The sequence below is a fragment of the Pyrgilauda ruficollis genome, unplaced genomic scaffold, assembly GCF_017590135.1.
Source record: "Pyrgilauda ruficollis isolate IOZ18807 unplaced genomic scaffold, ASM1759013v1 scaffold29, whole genome shotgun sequence".
Taxonomy (NCBI): domain Eukaryota; kingdom Metazoa; phylum Chordata; class Aves; order Passeriformes; family Passeridae; genus Pyrgilauda; species Pyrgilauda ruficollis.
Window position 1 is genome coordinate 291,036 of NW_024524266.1, and position 21,593 is coordinate 312,628.

Genomic DNA, 21,593 nt, shown 5'->3' on the forward strand with positions numbered 1-21,593 from the left:
TTCACAATGCTACCTGATTAGGAAAATATAAAGGAGTGGAAACCTTGTATCGATTTTAGAAAATATTCTCTTTATGCAGGCAACACTTCCTTCCTTCCTCATTTATATCCACCTCTACTGCCGCAATAACAGTCCAAGAATCACATTACTCCAGGTCATCAGTGTTATAAATATGGCACTGTAGGAAGGAGTCATTACTATCTGAGCAGTTGCTTCTACTGATTGGACTTTTATCATATATCGCTGTAGTAGTAGAGGAGTCTAATGTTAGCACTGCGGTAAATGGCAATATTGCTAATCAAGAGAACAAAACACACTTGACATCAGGGAGGCCTCCTTCATGCAGAAACAACCAGGAAAACAATCCTTACTTCTTAGTTTCTCACTCTTCCTGATGCCCCAATACTCTCCAGACTCCTCGGTTCCAGAAAGAGTTCTTTTCATGCAGGGAACAGCACCTCTCAATAAGGGGCCTAACAACCCATGCAATTGGGTCTAAGCATTCTCTGGACATTTAAGAATTAAGGTGGATGTTTAAGAATGAAGGTTTAATTCTTAAATGTCCACTTAAGCTGATTAACACTGTCAAGTATTTAATTCTTCCAACATTTTAAATAGGTGAAGTATGAAATTGAAGCCCAAGTCCATGACATTATATGCTCTGATAAATTACACTTTTGCACCATTTTTAATGTTTCGCTCCCTCCCTGCTTCCCTTCCATACTCAAGTCTAAATCTTCACTTACCTACTACTTTTCCATGACAACTGTTTTTATTATATCAGAACTGGCAAATGCATGACCCACATTAGAACACAGAAAGCATGCAGAGCTCTCAAGGACAACACAAATCTGCATGCACCTGCAACTAGTCAAACAAAAATATTCAAGAGTACTAAGAAAAGCATTTGCTAAATGGACAATACTGTTGGTAGCCTGAAAGCATGCCTTGCTGATTATTAACCATTTTGGAACAATCTACTTTATTATCCTTTCTCTAGGATACTTTTCTTAACCAGAAAGCTATTTAAGCTGGTTAATTTAACTCAATGAAACAAGAAGAGAGGGAAACATAGCAAGAACAGTACTTTATTTCAGTGTTCCTTTCTTACCATCCCCTTACACAAAAAAAAAAAAAAAACCACACTAACAAAAACCACAAATAAACAATCAAAAAAAACCCACCAACAAATACCCAACAAAAACCCCCCCAAAGGTTCCACTAAAAGATGAGCATATTCTGAAGTTATTCTGCATATAAGTAGAAAAACTAGTGAGACTTATGTTTGGCTCAATATCATGAGTGTTACAACACTTCATTCTCTACAAGCAAACCCATTTTGGCACTGTGAAGAATCACAAGCACACACAATATTATGTTTTAACAAAAACAACCCACTTAAGGTCTTAAGTCAGATAATTTCTCCTGTTAGTTTACCAGATGATAAATAGGCTTTGAGGCAGTCCTGAACAGAAAGGTTTCTACAGAAGAGACAAGGTTTTTCCTCTGAACTGGAGGAAATAACAAGCCTTCCTACAAAAGCACCAAATTAACAGGGGATGCTAAAAGCCGGGAAGAGGTCTCAAAATTCAGACAAGGAAGGACAGCAAGAACTGCAAACATTTGCCTATACAAGACTCTTGTGCATAAACCCAGGAAAGGAACAGGTTTCTCTCTCAGAAGTACTGACACAAAAGCAGAAAAACCTAAATGGGGATTCAACCAGACATGAGTGAGAAATTGGCTGTTCCTTTTGTTAAAGCCATTTGCTTTTTCTGCAGTAGACATGGGAAGCAACATTTAAAAAATGCATGCAAAACAAAACCAAACATTTTATCGTTTGGGAAAGGGAGAAATTATTTCATAAGCAAAACTGGTGAATTCAAGTAAAGGAAAGAGAAAAGGCTACTTAGAAGAGGAATATGGAGACTTTAAACAGTCACAGCTCTCACATTTTATTTTCTCCTCTGAACACCTACATCCTTTGTATCTACAACATGCAACTTGTTTCCACAAAAAGTTTTATGTGTTTCTATACACATACATGGATTCCCAGGATACAATTGCATCTTTATTGCCCCAAACAGAAACAGCTTAAAATAAATTGTCAAGTCTAATTCATAGAATGTATTAGAACACAAAAAGCCCATTAACTCTCTCCAGGTCCACTAGTATTAACATGCACACATCTACTGGCATGTCTTTCATTAAATTTACAGTATGTACAACAACTGCAGAAAGTTAACTCACAGGCTCTATTTCAATCCCCCCAAAGACATCAAGACATTTTAAAGCAAACCACAGTAGATATAAGCCAAACACTAGTGCTTTTAAAAACCCTGATCATTAAACCCTTTTTAGTGTTGCAACAGCATAATATGGTAACATTTATAAATGTCTATAAAGATTTATAAAGACCACTTATACTCTAAAATTTAAAAAATAGATCTCTCAATAGCAAGGATTTACTCTATCTTCCCCAAACTAAAATAACATGCTCATAAAACAGTAATTATCAGCATTTTCAGAGGTGGCATTATTTGAACACAAATATAATGTTTGTGCCTTGAACTACTATTTTGAAAGCTCACCTTCTACAGAAGTGGAAAACTGATAGACAGATATAACCACACACTAAGGGCTTCAGAATGGGTTTATTTTAACAGAAAACAGAGGAAGAGAGAACTACAAACCCACTGAGATGCAATGTAAAAGCAGGAACTTGGTTTTTATGGAGCTTAACTTCCATGGGGTCTACTTTGAATCTCTTTCCTCATTTGCAAAGAAGTGAGTTTGGATAATTTATATTAAAAGCTGCATAACATGTGTTTTTAAATATAACAATGTGCTGTCACTCCAGATACACTCAAGCTTATAAAACACAACTTAGTTTCTTGTTTGAAGCATAATAAGCAAAAAATAAAATTAATACTAGGAAGTAAAAGAAAATCGCAACATCAAAAGTAAACTGCAAAGTTGAGGTATGTTAAAAAGCACGTTTGAGCTCTTCACTTTAAAGAAGTATTATTCCTCTCATGTACAGCCCTTATTTGTTTGCCAGGCAATCTTGCTCATTTCTTTTTAATGCTCTAAAAACTACAGGAGATTCTCACCAGATCAGCATTACATTTAAAGGTCTGCAGTGAGATGGGTAAAGGCCGTCTCAGTACATGTCTCCCACCATCAGCACAGACCCAGTTTTGAAATAAATATTTATTATCCCTTATGTGAAAATGATAATGCTGAAAGAAAGCCCACTCTTTCCACAGAGCTAACTTCTCATCAGTGGGCCTTTACTGTGAAAACCCAGTAAGTCCCTGCATCAGAATCTTCAGAAATTTTCACATTTCTCCTCTATTTTAACACTCCTCATTCCACACATGAGAAATCAAACAGTGATAGTGAGGGGAGGAGAGAAGGGACACACAGGGTGTCTCAACTGACGAAAACACCCAAGGACTTGCATTTGAAGCTTTATGTCTCGACAGAGAAGGATACCCACAGTGGTTTCTTTTTTTTTTTTCCTTGTGTAACAACTTCAGTCTCCTTTACCTTCAACACCTCACTACTTCTGTTCACTTCTTCCCTAGTCACTTTTGCATTTGAACAAAGAGGAAAGAATACTTCTTGCATGTTTCCTTAGATGCTCAAAGCATCAACCACACCTGCTTCACTTTCTTTCCTCTTACACTGAAGTTACAGATATACCAATAACCACTTCTCTTGTAATACTAGTAAAACACAAGGGAAATTCATGTTCCCATGAGAGTTGATAGACATGTCTGACATCTTAAAAAACAATTTTTTAGCACAAGTGACAGTTCCTTTATTAAGACTTTCAAGCAAACAGTTAATGCTTTTCAGATAAAGGGTTACAAAGCAAGGTCTCCAAAAATTGAGTTAGCTGAAGTATGGAATGACAGGATAATTTCCATCATCCAACCTGTAGTACAGCTACCATCTTGGATGAGGATATATCCCTCACAGCCAGAAAAGTAGGATTACTTAGGTTTTTATCATGCTTAAAACCCACCCCCATCATTTATGTCTTAACTAAACCAAGACCTTTACTCCTGCCATCTACGTATAATAAAGCAAACAAACCATATCTCCTTATGTGCAGCATTTCATAAATAATTTAAAATGGCAATTTCACTTCCTTTAGATCAGAACTGAGCCTGCTGAGAACAAGAAATCTTTACTATTCTTATTAAGTATTTACTATATGGCTGTTCTGGCATCCTCACAAAAACCACCGCATACAAATGTTCTGCATTAGAAAAAATACAAAGGCTACATTTAAAACATTTAAAAGATGCTGGCAAGTGCACAATAGCTGGGAAATGCAAACAAAGCTGACAGCCTAACTTTCACTGCTGATTCTTTCCAGGACAAAAAGCAGCCTCGTGAGACAGCTTAACCCTTTGCTTTAAGGTCAACAATGCATGTTTTCCACAAAGTGGTCATTTGTCACCATCTGAAAAAAAATTTAAGAAAACATTTCTAGTGAAGCAAAAAGACAGCCAATGCTTTTCCAAGCTTTTCACTGCTGTATGTTACAAACCTAGAAAGGTCAAAAGTGTTTACCAACTCCATGCATGCAATGAAAGTATTTATCCTCCTCTGCCAGCAACAGTTCTATCTTCAGAATAGCAAACCTAACAAACCAAACTAGGTGTGTTATATCTACAAAAAAAGTCATAAGATGAAGAATGCAGGAGCCTTAACATAACACACTTTCCTCAGAAGCCCATCCATTGTCACCCAAGGAAACTTTCAGCTTACACTAAATCTGTTTTTTCACCAGGCTTTTTACACTGTTGCCTTGGTCATAGTCATACAGCCATGTGTCAAGGCAGCAGACACACAGAACAATCACTCAGCAATCCCACTGCGACTTCCAGATTTATTGCAACCAAAGAGATGCATCTTGTACTGCAGCAATAACCACAATTCCTGGGGTTTGGCAGGCCTCAGCACACACTGCAATGCAACCATTTTTCCCTGACTCTCTAGTAAGAGGCCAAAGGAACATGCTTCCCTCAGGCTCTTGCTGTCTCTACAAAACTGCTACCAGACAGCTTTATGTATCACTGCTCCTGCAAACCATGTGCCTGTAAGAACAAGCTTCCAGATTTTATTTGAAGTGACCCAATAGCAACCAGTGCCCTCACTAAAGCTTCCCAGCCAAAGCATCAGATCATTATTTAGATAGCCCAAAATCTAAATCAGACCTGGACAGACCAAAATAATGCTGACTGGGAATGTTTTCAGGTGGTTCTCCCAGCTACAGAACTTGCTTCACAGCTAGTAGGCCAATCAAAGTTCCAATGCCTCAAGACAGCAAGGCAACTATTTCAAAATATACCTTTATTTTCCAACTCCTTCTAGCAACAAGCAGCCAGGCTGCAACACTGACCATCCTGCAATCCATTTCTCTGAGGGCAGAAGGTGAACACCCTACCATTTCCCCTTTGTAGAGAATGAAGTAGCCCTGAGCTACCATAAGCTAAACCCTACTGTGCTCAGCAGCAGCTTTCAATCCTCTTTTGCTGCCAGGCTGAATTGCCACTTTCAAATGCATCAATCAGATACACACTAAATTAGGAACTGCACTTCTTCCTAGCATAGCCTGCCAAGACAGCTGCAGCACTGTTTTCTGTACTAATGGCTTCGAAGGTACTAAAATAAAGTTCTGGCACTGATGTCCACTAAAAGAAGGTACTCCTGTCATTACTGGAGATAGCTATCATTGTGTTTTTGGTTTTAGTGTAAGAGTATCATGCAAAAATATATTTAGTAACCTAGTGTGGCATAATCCTCTCAGTCATACACTTGAGCTCAGTTTGAGGGAGATAACAAAAGCAGGCTTTGTTGGCTGTAGTTTTCCAAACATCCAAAGCATTGGGATCTTCAAAGGAAGCAAGGGTCAATTTATCCTTCCTGTATAAGGCCCCACAGTGCAGCAGCTGATCTGGTCAGCTGGGGATCAGATGAGCCAGAGCAGACTGTGGGAAGGGGGAGCCCATGTTTCTGTTAGCCCATGAGAACTCATTTGTGTTCCCTCCTGTAACTTCTCAATAGGGTTGCATACAAGGAGACAGACAAGGTGGGCAAAGAACTGCAGAGAGACCCTCCTGGCACAATCTGGGCTCAAGGAGGACAATAACTGTGGAACAATGAACCAGGAAATCTGAGCAGAAAAAGACCTTTAAAAAGCCTTTACAGAAGAAACTGGAACCATAGTAAAATTACCTGAGGCAGCACCAAAGGGAAGTTGAGGTACTGGACTAAGATGCAACTGGACAAAGATCAATTCATTATTCTGACACAGTCCATGGAGAAACCGAGCATCCTGAACCAGCTGCAGAGATAGAAAGAGCTGGACAAACAGAGCTTCAGCAAGCCAAGTGAGGCTGTTAGGTGCCTTCCAGAGCAAGGGCTGTGTACTTTCTGGGATCTATTCTGAGCTTAAGCTCAGAATTAACCCTTTTTAGGAATGCCTCCAGTGTTTTAAAGGCTAATGCAAACATCCATGAACAGTGGAAAATAAGACCAGATGTTTTAACACATTTGCTAATAGAAATAAACATTTTTAGCAAAAACGGTTTTATGTAAACGGATTGTAGTGGGGTCAGCCTTTCCAGAGGAGTATCATTAATTCTTCAAAAGTCTACTCCAAAGAGAGGAAGAAAAATCTTCCTAAAATAGCCTACCAAAATTTTCAGATCCTCTTTTAGAACATGCCTCTTAAGAGAGTGCATCCCAATTTAAAATACTTAGCAGGAGCAGGTAGATTCACTTTGCCTTTTTTTTTTTAAAGTAAACTCAAATCAGAAGCAGGAAAGCTGGCTTAATTTGCCAATTTAGTGGTCAAGTTCTAAATAAAAGTTCGATCAAGCTTCAACTGACCACATAAGTGGAGAACAGAGAAGTATTTATAGCCTGCTCTCCATCAGCCACCAGCTCAGAAACCACAGAAGGACACATTACAACACGTGACTTCAAGCACATGATATCAAGTCAGGATGCTCAAGTTTCTCTTTCAGTCAAGGACTCCCACTCTTCTATGGAATATTCTTTTACCATTCTTCTCTCTTTGATATTTTAAAACAGGCATAGAAACCCATTGCAATAACCCAAATTATTTTAAGAGAATATGTCAACTGCACTGAGATCAAAGAGGTTTTACTTTCTTATTTTCCTTCCTAACAGTCAAATACTCTTCAGCACCTTTTCCTCAATTTAAGGCCCAAGATTCTTTCCAAAACTTGTCACCTCTTAACCCAGTAAGAAGTCTTTCAAGAACAGCTTACTGCTACATGCCCATTACCATGATCCAGTATTTTTTCTATATGAATGGCATTGCATAAGTAACTCTATAACAAGGTCTAGAGCTGATGCTATTTTCTATCTTTTTTTACCATTCCCACACTCCCAAAGCCAAACACACGTAGTAACTCCTGAGAGCACACGCACCCTTCAGTGCTCCATGGTGACAACGATCTTGTCATGAAAGCTGAGACAGGCCAGCTTAAGTCTCAAGGGCACAAGCATTTTCACACTATTTGTTACTAATTAAAGTCTAGTAGCTTTTCTTTTCCAGCCTCTCGGGTCACACTTACACAACAGCAGCTTCCAATTTAAGTTATAGGCATGTAGTTCTCAAAGAGTTTCCCATCCACAGCTCCCTTTCCACCTAGCCACTCACCACCATCCTTTTTCAGGCTAGGACTTCCTTAGATATTATGAACATCTGAACTAAGGTACATGAATCAGACAGCTTAACAGTTACTCACTACTTTGAGAAAAATCCATTTTTGAGGGAAAAAGCTTTTGTAATAGGCACATGAGTTAAAGAGAATAGGGAAGGATGAGGAAAAACCATCTATAGGCTGACTGCAATAATTTTTCTTTAACTAGAAGAATAGGAACCAGGAGAAATACTTTAGCCTGGCCAGGTGCACAGCTATAAAAGCCTCAGTTCCACCTACAGTAGTTTTCACTGAGCAGATAAACACAGGGAAGTTGTTGTGAACCTCTGTTGTAGTGATCTTGAAGCACAAATAAACAAATGCACCACACAGTCTAATTGCTGCTGTGGAGTCTCTGGGTTATCACTTAAGGATGTTATGCAGCTTTATCCACAAAGCCTGTTTTAAACTTTAGGGTGTCTTACTCCTACCATAGGTTCAGAGATTAAAACCAAGATGGCTGCAAAAGAGGCAAGAGTATTTTTTAATTTAAATTAAGCAGTAGTCATTAGTTCTCATTTTAGAATTAGAGCAATGCAGATTAGAAGTGATCTCTCCAGATCATCTTGTCACTTTTTATTGACAGAGAATTAAAAAGCATGAAGCCTTTTCAGACTAGCCTGATATTAACAAATTTTTTGTTGTTGCTTGTTTTAGCAATGCTGAGTTTAAGTAATTATTTACAGAATTAATTAATTCCAAATATCATTAGTGAAATAGATTGTGTACACCTTGTCTGTACGCAAAGAAAACCTTGATTTTTAAGCATTTGACACTGGTCTTCACATTAAAACAAAGATACCAGTCTCCCACAGCTGCCTGTGCTATAAACTTTCATAATCTTGAAGTACTCCTGCACTGGCATCCTTATTTCTGTAGAACATGTCCTCATAAACACAGGAGGAAACATTAGGCATTTAAGGGCTGTTCCATTTCCCCCACACATCATTGTGTTTTGACTGCACTTACAACTTAAGGAAGGTCAAGCCACATGACACAAGTGCTGCAAGAGCGTGCACATCGGGGAGTTAGTCTGGGGAGAAAAAGGTGGAGTTATTTCCCACTTGGTTTAATTTTAAGTAGCATTCCCTCCAGTATGTAGTCCCCCACATACTTCTCCTCATTCTATAAGTCCTCAAGCTTCCTGACATTTACACAAACTGTTAACTCCCACCCCTCTCCCAATTACTTCTTTTCTGATGCCAGCTGCTACTCACAAAACAGGGCAGCATTCCATGGATGTCAGCATCTTGCCAAATCAGCCCCTGACTCATCAGTCAGCACTCAGGGATGTCACCCAGGCAGAAGCACTACTGGAACTCTGGCACTTGGCAGCACTCCTTCCCTCCCAGCCAAACTTGCTACTGCTTCACCCATTTCAGCTTCAAGCCCAGAGGAACAGAGCTGCCTCTCCAGGAATGCACCCACACACAGTCACTGCCCAGTGGTTTGTCACTCAGCAAAGTGAAACAGATGTCTCTATGAACGAGCCAACAGCACATCCCAAGAGGAAAAAAAAAAAAAAATCACAGACCTGTCTGTGCAGCCAGAATCCCTTCTGTCAGCTCTTGCAAGGCTCCAGGAGCTATACGCCACTGCCTCAGCTTGCTTAACGCTTCTGCTTTGGTCTTTTCCACGTACTGCAGGAAACTGAAGGGAAGTCCACATCACACCTTTAATCAGTTTAAGGAAGAAGTGACAAGATGCAGCTGCCTGCAGCCAGCAGCCCCACAAACATGCTTTTTCACTTCTGTGCTGACCTAAGTGCCCAGTGCCAGGTGGGAAGCTCCCTGTGCTCCAGTCCACAGGGCTGGAAAGACCACATTCCTCCTCTTCCACTCCACACCTCCAAAACACAGCTATGAATTTGACAGTGCAGTAGCACTTTTCCCCTTTATCACATGCTGCCAAAGATCAGCTACAAGCCACATAACCAAGCAGCTGCTATTCTGCAGCAAGAAACAGTCATTATAAGCAGAATTAAGTGGTCTCACTGCGGGCAGAGGGAGGAAAGCAAGAAAAGCCAACGCCACTGTAGCCACAGCTCTCTCCATAGAGAGCAGGCAGGCACAACTTCCCAAGGATTTCCTGGGAATCGCAGCAAGGAACCTCAGAGAAAGAGAAAACAATTCTTATCTCTATTCTCTGCTCCTGTTGTTTTTGCACATGTGGAATGTGTTAGGAAGATTGTTTACCTGAAGTGATTTGTCAATTGGATTCTGCTGAGGATTGTTTTGTTTCCTTGGCCAATCACTCAAAGCTGTGTCCTGGCTGTCTCGAGACAGTCACAAGTTTTCTTTAGTATGTAATTTAGGATAGTATAGTACCTCTTTAATATAGTATAGTATAATGTAATATAATATAGTTTAATAAAGCAATTGTTCAGCATTCTGAATCAATGGAGTCAGATGCCAGTCATTCCCTACATCGGGGGCATCCTGTTTTTACTATATGCCACTGCCTTACTAGCCTTAAAGGTCTGCAAGTATTTACAGTTCTCTCAATGAATCAACCATTACCACAACTCAAGCAAACTGTGTTTGGTTTTTGTCACCATTTTTAACATTTAAGAAAGCAAATGCCTGTGTAAAAACATTATTATTTTCATCTTAAAATACCTTAAGAGTTTGCAAGAAAATAGCAAAGGAATACTGGTATTTTAATTCCACATGCCCAGTAGAAATCTAGCCTCAAGTCATTTTTTTAAAAACTTCTTTTATATATATGCTGCCATAAAAAGTCTTTAAATAAGTAACAGCAAATATCTCTAACAGAATGAAAACACTTAAGGTAACCTCTTCACTTCTTAGGAAGTTAAGTCAGAGGCTTAAGAACCTTCCTTTAAGACAAAAATATAAGCCTTTTAAATTTGAGACCTCCTGGGCTCAAAGAGGCAGGAGATGCAAAACCACAATCCAGACTGCCCTTTATTAACGTGTCTTTGTACCTGCCCGTGTTCACCGTGCACTGCTGCACAAAAGCATGCGAAGCTTCCATTGCTTCTGTGTCATTACAGCCAGCGAGTATGGAAACATAACCTCCTTATGTCAGAGAAAAGCTTACAGCATCAAGCAGTCAACATATTCATATTCATGAATCAGCTTAAAGCAATCATGCCATTCTGGGCTAAGCAGAGAGCTTTTTCCCATTTTTCTCTTCATTTCTTCCATCTTAGTGCCAAAACACAGGCACCTCCTACCAAATTAGGCCATCTGGTCCTTTGACAGCTGTAAATAGCAAGGAGCCAGCTAACATTGGTCAGGAAATTAACAATACCACAGCATTTACAGGTGAAGTTACAATAATCCTGAGGGTTAGTTTTGTGCTGTCTTTTTGGATTTTTTAATCTTAGAAGGTGAAAGAGTTGTGTAGCTGGGCTCAAAAATTGTCATTAAACAAATTTCTTAGCCTAGCTTTAGCCCGCCTGCCCACATCCTCCCCTCTATGATATTAACAACCAACCATATATTCAACTAGATATGTATCTGTCGTACCAACAACATAGAAAGAGAATAAAGTCAAAAATAAAGGGGATTTGTTTAGAACTTTGAAAATTGCTTGTTTAAGGTAGTCAGGAATTGAAAATCTGACAAAATTTCTGGTTAAAAAGGATAAAAACACTGAATATTCTTTAAAAAGAAACAGTATAAGACTTCAATATGTCTACATAATGGATTTTAAACATTAAATTAACTTGATAAGGTTTTCATACTTAAGATTACTTTTTTTTTTCTTGGCCTAGGTGAGCAAAAAGTTTGATTTATCAGACTTAAACTTTCCAAAGTTCATACTGACGGTGAGAAGACTAGAATATGAAAGATTAAGGTAACTCTAACCACCATGATTACTGTTAGTGTAATTCCACAGGAAAAAAAAATAAAAGGGAACTACACCATTCAATAGAAAGAAGTTTACAGCTGTTCTGTAAGACACACGACACACCAATAAATAACAAGAGCATGTCAATGTATTCTATGTTTACAGAAAAAAGTATTGAGTATTAAATTAAAGGACTAACATTAATGTATCAAAATCTGCTTAGAGTGTAAGGAGTCTTTTCAACCAAAACAAAACATCTAGATTGAACTTACTTACGTTACACTTCTGCAAATATCAGCATAAAAGTTTACTTTTTTAGCCATGACTCAGTCAATAAACTGTTTTAAGCCTACATGTACAGTAACTTCTTTCATACACACTGTATTTGACATAATAAAAGAGTGTATATCTACACAGGCACATTTTATAGTAAGATTAAATGGAAGCCCAGTTTTTAAGAACTCTCATGCAGTTAAATTTTAAATAATGTGTTCCCCTTCTGACAAAGTATTCACTGAATAAGCAGATGTCAAGTTCTCCAACAGTGTTTCTTCCACAGGCCCAAAAGTCATCCAGCAACTGGCGTGCCCTCTGTTACTATAGCCTCAAGACCAAGATAGGCAAAGTCACCAGATACATTTCAACAGAACCCAATTCTCCTTGAAGTGAGCTTTGGGATCCCAGAGCCAAACACTCCTCTCATTCCTGAACCACGGATAATGCCAGCCTGGGAAATTACAGTTTATTCCACTCATAGTCACCTCAAGAATAAGACCAAGTAAATAGACTTCAGTTTTTCCTTGACAACCCTTCTTCAGATATATTACATCCCAAAAATAGGATTAGATTTGACTCGCTAGTGTTCTGCAGGAAATAAACCCAAGGAAACTGAGTTCCAGTAACTTACCTACAACTACTATTAAAGAAATTAAGACTGCAAGTGCCATTCCTCAGAGGCAAGTGTCACTGAACTACCTTCTTTGTAGCTTCACAGGATACTATCCATGCTTCATGGAAGGCAACCAGTTCCATCATTTACAGTATGAAATTGCAAGCCAAACTTCTCAAAAACACACACAGCCATTTTTCCTTCACATTAATCCTTATACTGTCTTAAGCACATCATATATGTTCCAGTAACAGTAGCATTTTTCAGTTTTATTTCCTAATGACCTCTTGACAAATATAGAAGTTTCATGTTACCCATCAAATGCCACTGCTGATTGAGATTCATCTCGAGAGATACTACTTACAATGAATATAACCAGCATAAATAATTTGTGGGAACAGCTCATTAATAGGACTTTGAAAAGAAGTGAAAAACTATGTAAAATGCTAAGCATGAGCTGCAAGTTACTAATGCAATTCAGATAAAAAAACCCATTTTGGTTCATCTGCATGTCTACTCCACAGTGTAAATTCGAAGCACTAGAGACAAAAAAACTACTGGGCAAACAGCTCAGTATTCCCTCCCTCTCCCCATTCCAGCCATACAATTATCTCCAGACAAGTACTTCATACACTAGGTTTGTTTTCTGCATACAACTGTTTTGATTATTAACATTAATTTTGCAAAACTTTAATGGCACATCAGCAGATGTTCTTTTCAGAGGATTTCACAACATCCCATCTTAGTGGTGAAGCAGAGGAAGAGCCTAATTGTCCTTAATCCTCTATTCAAAATAGGTTAGATGAAATCCTCTTTGGACTGAAGCAAAGAGATTAGGGAGTGTCACCAGGAAAAAGAAACACTATTCCCCCCTCACTGTGGCCCGTATCTAGATGAGCTTAATGATTAATGAAGGAAACAGATTCTCCTATTTCAAAAAGGGAAATTAGTCTACAGGGAAGAGAAAAAAAAAAAAGGAAAAATGTTTCTATGAAATCTCCAAATTTTTAAGTTTCCATGCTAGTAGTAACAACAAGAATGATGTAAATAAGAAGCACACCAAAACACACTTTCCCAATATGCCTCAGTAATCAGAAAAGAGCTCATATGAAGACCCTTTTTTTTTTTTAACCAATATACATCTGTATCCCTGGTAAATCTTGGCATAATTTTTGACATTGCTAAATGAATAGCAGACGATTTAAGGAAGCACATGTACACCCATCTGCACATGAATGCATATAGATGAAAGATGCATAAAGAGGGAAATAGGTGGTATCGGGAGAAGCAATGCAGAACACTTAGGTAACAAGAAAAAAAACAAGCCCAAAACACAGTCATTATAAACTTGTGTTCACACCCAGTTTTCTTCCTGTGACACAGTAATTTTGTTACCTGGAACCATTAAAGTACCCTTCCAAACTTCTTGCTATGGGAAACATGGACAATACTCTCATCCCTGTCCCAAGAAAGGATGAATACACATAGAAATTCACATCCAGAAGCAGAAAGATATCTAGGTGATACATCATTTATCTTCTGTGATCTTCCAAACAAAAAAACTACTGGGCCACTGGCCCATCTCCTCGGTCTCCTAGAACAATCCAAGCTAGACTGCCAGTTTCTTCCTAAAAAGAGTGCATTTTTTAATATAGTATCGCAAACACTCAATACTTTCAAAATTAAAGTTAAAGTTAAATTTAGGAAAAAAACCCACCCAAATAAAACACTTTTAATAACAACTTGAGAGTCTATGCCACAGGCTTTTCACAGTCATTACTGAGAGGGAAGAAAAATAGCTTGTGTACATATGATATAGAATAAGAATCCGTGGTTTGCCTTGTCTATCTGCAGCTGTTGCCATGGTAATTATAGCAGAGAAGATAATAGCATTCCAGTGTCATTTTACTTCACAGCTCAGGATGAACTTCTGCTGAAATGTCCCTCAACAATTATAAAAATAATACATTATCCTGTGTAATGGTAAGCCACTAGAATAAGCAGAACTATTGTGGAAAAAATATAATCTGCCCAAAAGACTTCTAGGAGCAGAGGTGTGCCATTTTGCTCAAACAACAACAACAACCAAAAAAGCCCAACAAAAAACCAAAGAAAAAACCAGTAAAGTTGAATCCAGCTGCATAATAGGTTCTGAAACATCTGCTCAGTCTTCTCTGCGACACAATCTTCTCTTGTTCCTGCTCCCTGACACACCTGCACATGCAGCAGGCATCCTGCAGTAAATCCTGCTGGAGCACCTCAGAAAATGGGTTTCTAGTCACACTTAAACCTAGTTAGATGGACTGAGTTTTATTATGCCCATCTCAACACCACAAACAGTAGCCAGCCATGGTGTTTGTGGGATACTTTACTTGTCAGCCCAGTCACCATTTTCTGGGTGCTGCATGACCACTACCTAGATGATAGAAGAAAAAGAATCAATGAGAAATGGTGATCAGAGATGTTAAGCTATAAACATGCTATGTGGTACTTTGTCTTCTTCCATTCCCAAAAATAATTTTCAAAAGGCTTCCTGCTTGCAGAACTGATACTCGGTGGTGCTTGAGAAAACACATAAAAGCTGAACAATATTCAACTTTTTTTAAGCCAAACAACATGTTATCAAGAGACAAAAGCAACTATACAGTTCTCATCTCAGGATTTTTGATGCTAAAAAAAGATCAAAACTTCTTGATCTATTTTAAGTCATTGAAACAGTTCTACAATTCAGATGCTCCAAAAGCAATGTTTTTTACTATCATAGAACATCTGATGAGTGCAGATGAGTAATATTTTGTAGTCAATAGCAACCAGCATGTAATATGTACACTGACTTCCTGTAAGTTAACTGCTTTACATACGCAATGTCCTATTTTCATTTGTTTATTCTCAAAAGAAAAAGGAAATTATGTTTTTCTTGTGTAAATTAGTTAATTGATGGAGTGGGGGGGAGGGGAAAAAACAAAGCTCATGCAATTCTCCATGTTTATTACCCTTCAGCAATAAATAACTGATGGGGGAAGGAAGGGAAGGGAGAATATCTGGGCACTTTTTGAGCATCAGATAATACTGAAATATCTTCAGAGTACATTACAAGCCAGAATGAACAACGAGACTCACTACCAGTATGAAGAGCAAAATTTGCAGGAGTGCTAAAATTCTGTCAGCCACATTCAACAGAATTAACTTAAGTAAAGCTTTGAAAACTTTGCCCTTTTTAAATAAATTGCTGAAAAGTCAGCAGGAAGCACTCCATACAGATAACCACCCCCCAAAAAATAAGAGAAAAAGGTAATTAGGCAAATAAAGCAATGGTGCTTAGGGAAACAGGAATTCAAAAGTTACTCAAGCTGTTTGATGCCCTCTGTTGAACCTTCCACAGCAGGAAGAACTGGTACCTGCAGTGAAGCAGAGCTGAGACATGGGAAGCATCTCAAGTTTCAAAAACACATAGTGACACACAGACTTGCACAAGAGATAACAAAAATAGATTACATACTAGGAATCGACATAAACCCTTAAGAGCTGCAAGTTACTAATTGCTGACCCATGAATACATATAGAGATCCTACAGAGAGCATCTTCTGTACACTCAACACTGCCAGCAGAGAAAGTCTGTCATATAAATGTGTTCATATACAGCTTAAAACAGCTTCAGATTTTGTCAAATTGTATCTCTGAACTTAGAAACAAAACATAACAGTGCTTTTGACTTACTTGCCTAGGAAGAAAACTGTTGAACAGGAACATTTACTAAGAAACAGACAGCACCAGTTTAATACTCATCTGCAAGACTGCAAAGGAAGCTGAATAAATTCAGAAGCAAAAGCAAGAACCAAACACCCTCAACTGAATTAAATAAATCTAGATTAAAAAAAATAGGTGATCTGAAACACTTGACAAATGGATTGTCCTTTAAGACACAAATGACTATAAAGCACCAAGGCTTACAGTTTCACCAACTTTCAGGTCAAAGCAGTTATCAACCTCTACTGCAAAGTTAGATAAATAAATAGATAAAGTCAAGTTCAACATTAATTTATATCTATTAAGACTACTTACACAAATAAAATACTTAGGAAATCTAATAAGAAAACAGTTTCAGAATTATAATGCCAATCAAAAGCAACAAAATCATCTAAGTCAGCAACAGAAAGTCACAGGCTGTCATGAAACTTAGTCAAGAACTTGCTAAAAATCCCTACCCTCACTTCCTGGTTAGGCTAGTCAAATGTCTTTTCAAACTACGATTAAAGTTGACCCACTTCTACAAAAGCAAAAAATAGAGCATCCATTTGTAAGCTCAATTTATTCCAGCCTCCCAAAAAAAGAGATTTTTCAGAAATACCTGTACAACTAATAGGCCAGCAGCTCCCCAGAGACCAAAGCTGTAGTAAATCACTGCTCCTTCTGGAAACCCGTCTTGCCTGCTACTACCTTCATTTAGAGATACTTACACAGCTAATAAATACTTAAGATCCAGATTTGTAATCCTAAAGTAACAGGAGATGGTGAAAGAGGAGAAGCAGTAGCAAGATCTCTAAATATACTACGTAACACAGGCAAAACTTGTCAGTAATACAGACCTCTGACCCAGTAGCATTTACGGTACAACCTAAAGCCATCAACCTGGGCAGGAGCTTTTAGTGACCTGGGCCAGCTGTCTTACAAACACAGAACAGACTGTCACCATAGGCAGCAAGATGTTCAGCAACCATTCAGTGTCCAAACAGGCATATGCTGAAGAACAACATCCTCCCAGATTGCCCAGATATAGTCAAATCAACAATATTCAGGAATATCCAAATCCATGTTCAGCCATGAACAGCTACAAAAGACATATGCCCGTGTTTCATTAAGGAAAGTGTTCATTTGGTGAAAGATACCACCAAAACCTGTTTAAATATTATTAACCAACTTCTGACTGTGATGAGGACAGACTTCAGAAGTCATACCACCAGCAAAAAGTAAGTGATCAGAGAAAACTAAAGCAGCAGCAGCATTAACACAGGCAGAACAGATCACCTAATGATATCCACAGTGTCCCAAATAATTTAACTACAAAACAGAAGCTAATCTTGTATGGAAGCAGCTTTAATTGCCATCGTATGCTTGTTTTTTCCCCTAAATAGTGTACTGCTTAATATTAAGCTAACAAGTTTATCTTGTTACTAAGCAGGTTCTGCATGACACTTACAGGATACCCCATGTTAATTCTGTATTCTCTGGCTGTGCAGCTGCCCTCCCTGGGGTAGGGCATATCCTCTGGGGAATCCAAGGAAAAGACAGCAAAGCATTTTGTCTGACGCAAAATCAACTTCTATAAAAAAGGTTCTATTTTTATAGAGTATGTGACAAACAGTATAGTTCCACCTCGTAATGTTTATACTACCCACACACAGCCATTATTTCCATTATTTGGGAAATAATATTTTTTGCATCAAAATTTATCTTATTTATCTTTATATAGACTTATTCAGTTCCTATGATTCTGTGTAAAGCTGTATATTAGGGTGTTTCTATTTTGTTACTTAAAGATGCCTCTAATATAGATCATACACATGCTAAAGCAGTAAAATATACAGATTAACCTCAAAATACACAAATAAGAAAATTACAATGCTGCTTATCAGCTTCCAAAGGATTTGGAAAACTCAACTTCATGTCAGCTGTACTGCAGTGAAACAAACACTTTTTCCATAACAAAGTTATTTTTCTCCATCAGTCCTGTAAATTGAGTATGGCTGCAATCATAGTTACAGGAAGCAAGAGGTGAAGTGAAAAGAAACCAAAATTTGCAGTATGATCTTAAGAGCAAAACAAAAGAATGTCAATTAAAAAATTTAGCAAGATAAAGACAATTCCCTCTGTCCTTGTAAGAGACTAGAACATCCCCTGGCAAAGAGATGTGAAGTACAGTATGACTGGGATGCTGAACATATATTTTATTCAGCCCACATCACTAAACTCTTCAATGCCTTGAAAATATAAAGACACTCAATGCAAGTAAAACAGCAAATATTTGAAAATACTAACCAGAAAGCTAACAGCACCCAGTCATTGCTATTCCTTCACAGGGCCACGGAAATATGTGCACTGCTTGAGGACAGAAACTGCCCAGTAAGGGAAAGAGAAATGGGAGAGAACTTCCCAATCAAAACAAGCCCTCTAGTATTTAGCTTATACCTTTATATCCTACAACAAACAGGACCGAGAAAGAAAAGTAATGACACAGAACTGTTAGAAACCATCCTATTAGCATCCCCACTGTTTTTTTTCTCAAGATCATACCGTACGAGCTCCCAGCTAACCCAGCATCTCCAGATGCAGCAACCAATGTTTTCAGCATAATCCAGAGACCAGTCTTTCTCTAGGAAGGACCTGCAGCTGAACAAGTCCAGGAGACTTGCAGAACAAAAATTCATAGTTCTAAGACCCTGATCATGAAACAGTTTTTGTACTGACTTCAACTAAACCCAAGCTTGAGCTTACTTTGGAATAAACACAAGTTGTAACTATCCACTCCCGCTCCCCCACAGAAGAGTTGCTGCCTTGTCTCCCTTATTGAAAGCAGTTTGGAAAGCGGCAAGCACATGTACATCTGTGTGCCTGGCTGCTGCACACAGAGCTTTGGTGAACAGCTCTGGAGTGAAGCACCTGACATGTACATCTGCTACTCATACAGAGCAGTCAGTTTCAGGCCCAGCAGTCAAACCAGTACTTTTCATTTTCACTGCTGTAGATGTACAAAAGTAGTTGAACCATGGAGATACAAAAGAGAAACAGACGAGAAAAACCACGCAACACAAACATAAGGTTGCCAGACCTCAACGGTCTTACTGAAATGAACACAAATTTACTTAAATCACCTTTCCTTAAAATTACCTTCCCATAGAAGAAAGGTTTCAAAGTTGAGAAACTGAGCAAAAGCAAAGTAACAAGAAGCAACAGGTGAAAAATATACAAGGTAGCATGGACCATCCTTGGCAATTACCTAGGCATAGCCTGTCGGCATACACACAGTACAGAAGGTAGCGTGACCTAGGCAATAGGAAGCCTTCTTCACATGAGATATAATAATGTTTCATTTCTCTTTTAGACTGCTGCCTTATTCTCATCAGCAGTGCAGGAGGGTGGTGATAGTCCACAACTCAAGAGCTCAAGCCCCTTACTTTCAACATACTGTCTTCTCGTCTCTCTTTACTGCAGCTGCTCCCAAACCCACCTCCTTCATATTTGATGCTTAAGCCTACCTTGGAAGAGGCCAGCAACAACGTTATACACAAGAGATTTAACAGTGTGCTTGCTCTGTGCAAAATAAACATGCCATTTGTACAGGCTCCAGATGTGAGCTAACACAAAGAAATCTTAAACTAAATCCAACAGTTAGATCAGCACTGACAGATCTCCACACCCAAAGTGATCCTATCTCTCTCCAAAGAGGCCTCAGCACAACACACCTCATCTTTACATCCATAGAGACCATTGCTTCTCTCATACCTCATTATTATTGTTGCTACACATTATTTGGAGTATTCTCTTCCTTTTCTTAGGACCACTTTCTAAAGATCCATACACACAGAGCTGCTTTTAATACTCACTTCTCTACTCTCCCCTCATCCCACATATATCCTATTGTAAACTGGAAGAAAAAAAAGAGTAATAATTTTCATCTCTGCTACTTTTCTTCATTTATACTTGAAAAAGAGACTTCAGCCTGTATTAGGCAGACACAGCTCTTGGCACACACAAAAGTAAGTGTATTTACTGTAAGTGAGAAAACTTGAGTGCTTTGACCAAGGCACTTCCAGCAGAGGAAGAAAAGTTATTTGTATTTGAAAACTTCTATTATCTCTCCCTATCTTTTAAAAATTACTGCTATGGCCAAAAGCAGAAATTTGCCACTTCCTAGTACTGGTGGTCCCCATGCCTTGCACTGAACAACCCCACACTTATGGGCATCTTGCTAATCTACTTAAACCATTATCCTGGGCATTTATGAGGGGTTCCATGGAACTGCAGCTGCACTCACTGACGCACCTCAGCCTACACTTGGACCCCGCTGTAATGCGCTGCCCAGTTGCTCTCTCGGGCGAAGGGATGGGTTTTCCCACGCTGACCAACACGCCACACCTGCCCTCTTACCTCGGAACACTCTCAAGTCGGGCGTGTTTCAATCTTACTACGCACACCTACAAAAACTTGGGACCGTTCCGACCATTCGTCAGCATACTTAAATTGGACAATTCCACACAAAAAAAAAAAAAAATAAAAAGCGCTTGACAGAAACAATATAGGGAAGAGAAAGGGAATAAACAAACCAAAAGCAGACATATTAAAAAAAAAAAAAAAAAAAAAAAAGCGGGGAAAGCTAGAGGTTTTATCTGCCCTGCTAACTACGTATGGCAGTACACTGAATTACAGCGCTCTGAACTCAGGTCAGGGCGCTGAGGCTCAGCGAAGGACAGTCCCGTGGGGCGGGCGGGCTGCGGGGAGCGCACGGCACCCGGTGCCGCGGCAGCTGCATCCCCGCTTGCACCGGGCATCACGTGCGGCGGCCCCGAGGCTCCCCGGCCGCCGAGCCGGTCACGGGACCGCCCAACTCCTGACCGAGCCCTTCCTGCGAGCCCGGGGCCACGGCGGGGCTGCCCCCCGCGCCCGGGGTCGAGCGGCACCGGCGGTACTCACGTATCGGCTCACGAGTGTCCGCAGGAGGCTGCAATCCATGGCGGGCGGGCGGCTCAGGACCGCGCCGCCGGGTGCTCGCCGGTGCCGCCGGGCTCCCTGGCTCGCCTCCTCACTTGCCACATGCAGAGAGCCGCGCTCGCCCCGCCGGACCCGCTGTGACGCCGGCCCGGCGCTCGCCGCCGTCCCCCGGCTATGCCATGTGCTCGCCGCCGCCGCTGCGGCGCGTCGCCCCGCGGCCCCGCATGCCCCCCGTCGCTGCCGCTGCCAGTACGGTCCCGCCGAGGGCGGGCGGAGGGGACTGCGCTGCCGGGAAAGCGCTCCCGCCCGCCGCGCTCTGCCCGCCGCGCGCGCCGCCCAGGGCTTTATCCGGCGGGCGGGGCCGGGGCCGCCCCCGCGCCGCTCCCCCCGCCCTTCCCCGCTCCCGGCGTGCGCGCGCGGGCCCG

At 40.0% G+C, this 21,593-nt stretch overlaps 1 protein-coding gene across 2 annotated transcripts in view; it reads right to left on the minus strand.

The window, feature by feature from the left end:
• The window catches only part of ATP11A (ATPase phospholipid transporting 11A), a 119,941-nt gene extending 98,469 nt beyond the window's left edge, over positions 1-21,472 (minus strand). For both annotated transcript variants that reach the window (XM_041472296.1, XM_041472298.1), the window contains exon 1: positions 21,151-21,472. In XM_041472296.1, coding sequence (XP_041328230.1) covers positions 21,151-21,189 — 39 coding nt within the window. In that variant the 5' untranslated portion in view covers positions 21,190-21,472. The remainder of the gene's footprint in view (positions 1-21,150) is intronic.
• Between the last annotated feature and the right edge of the window lie 121 nt (positions 21,473-21,593).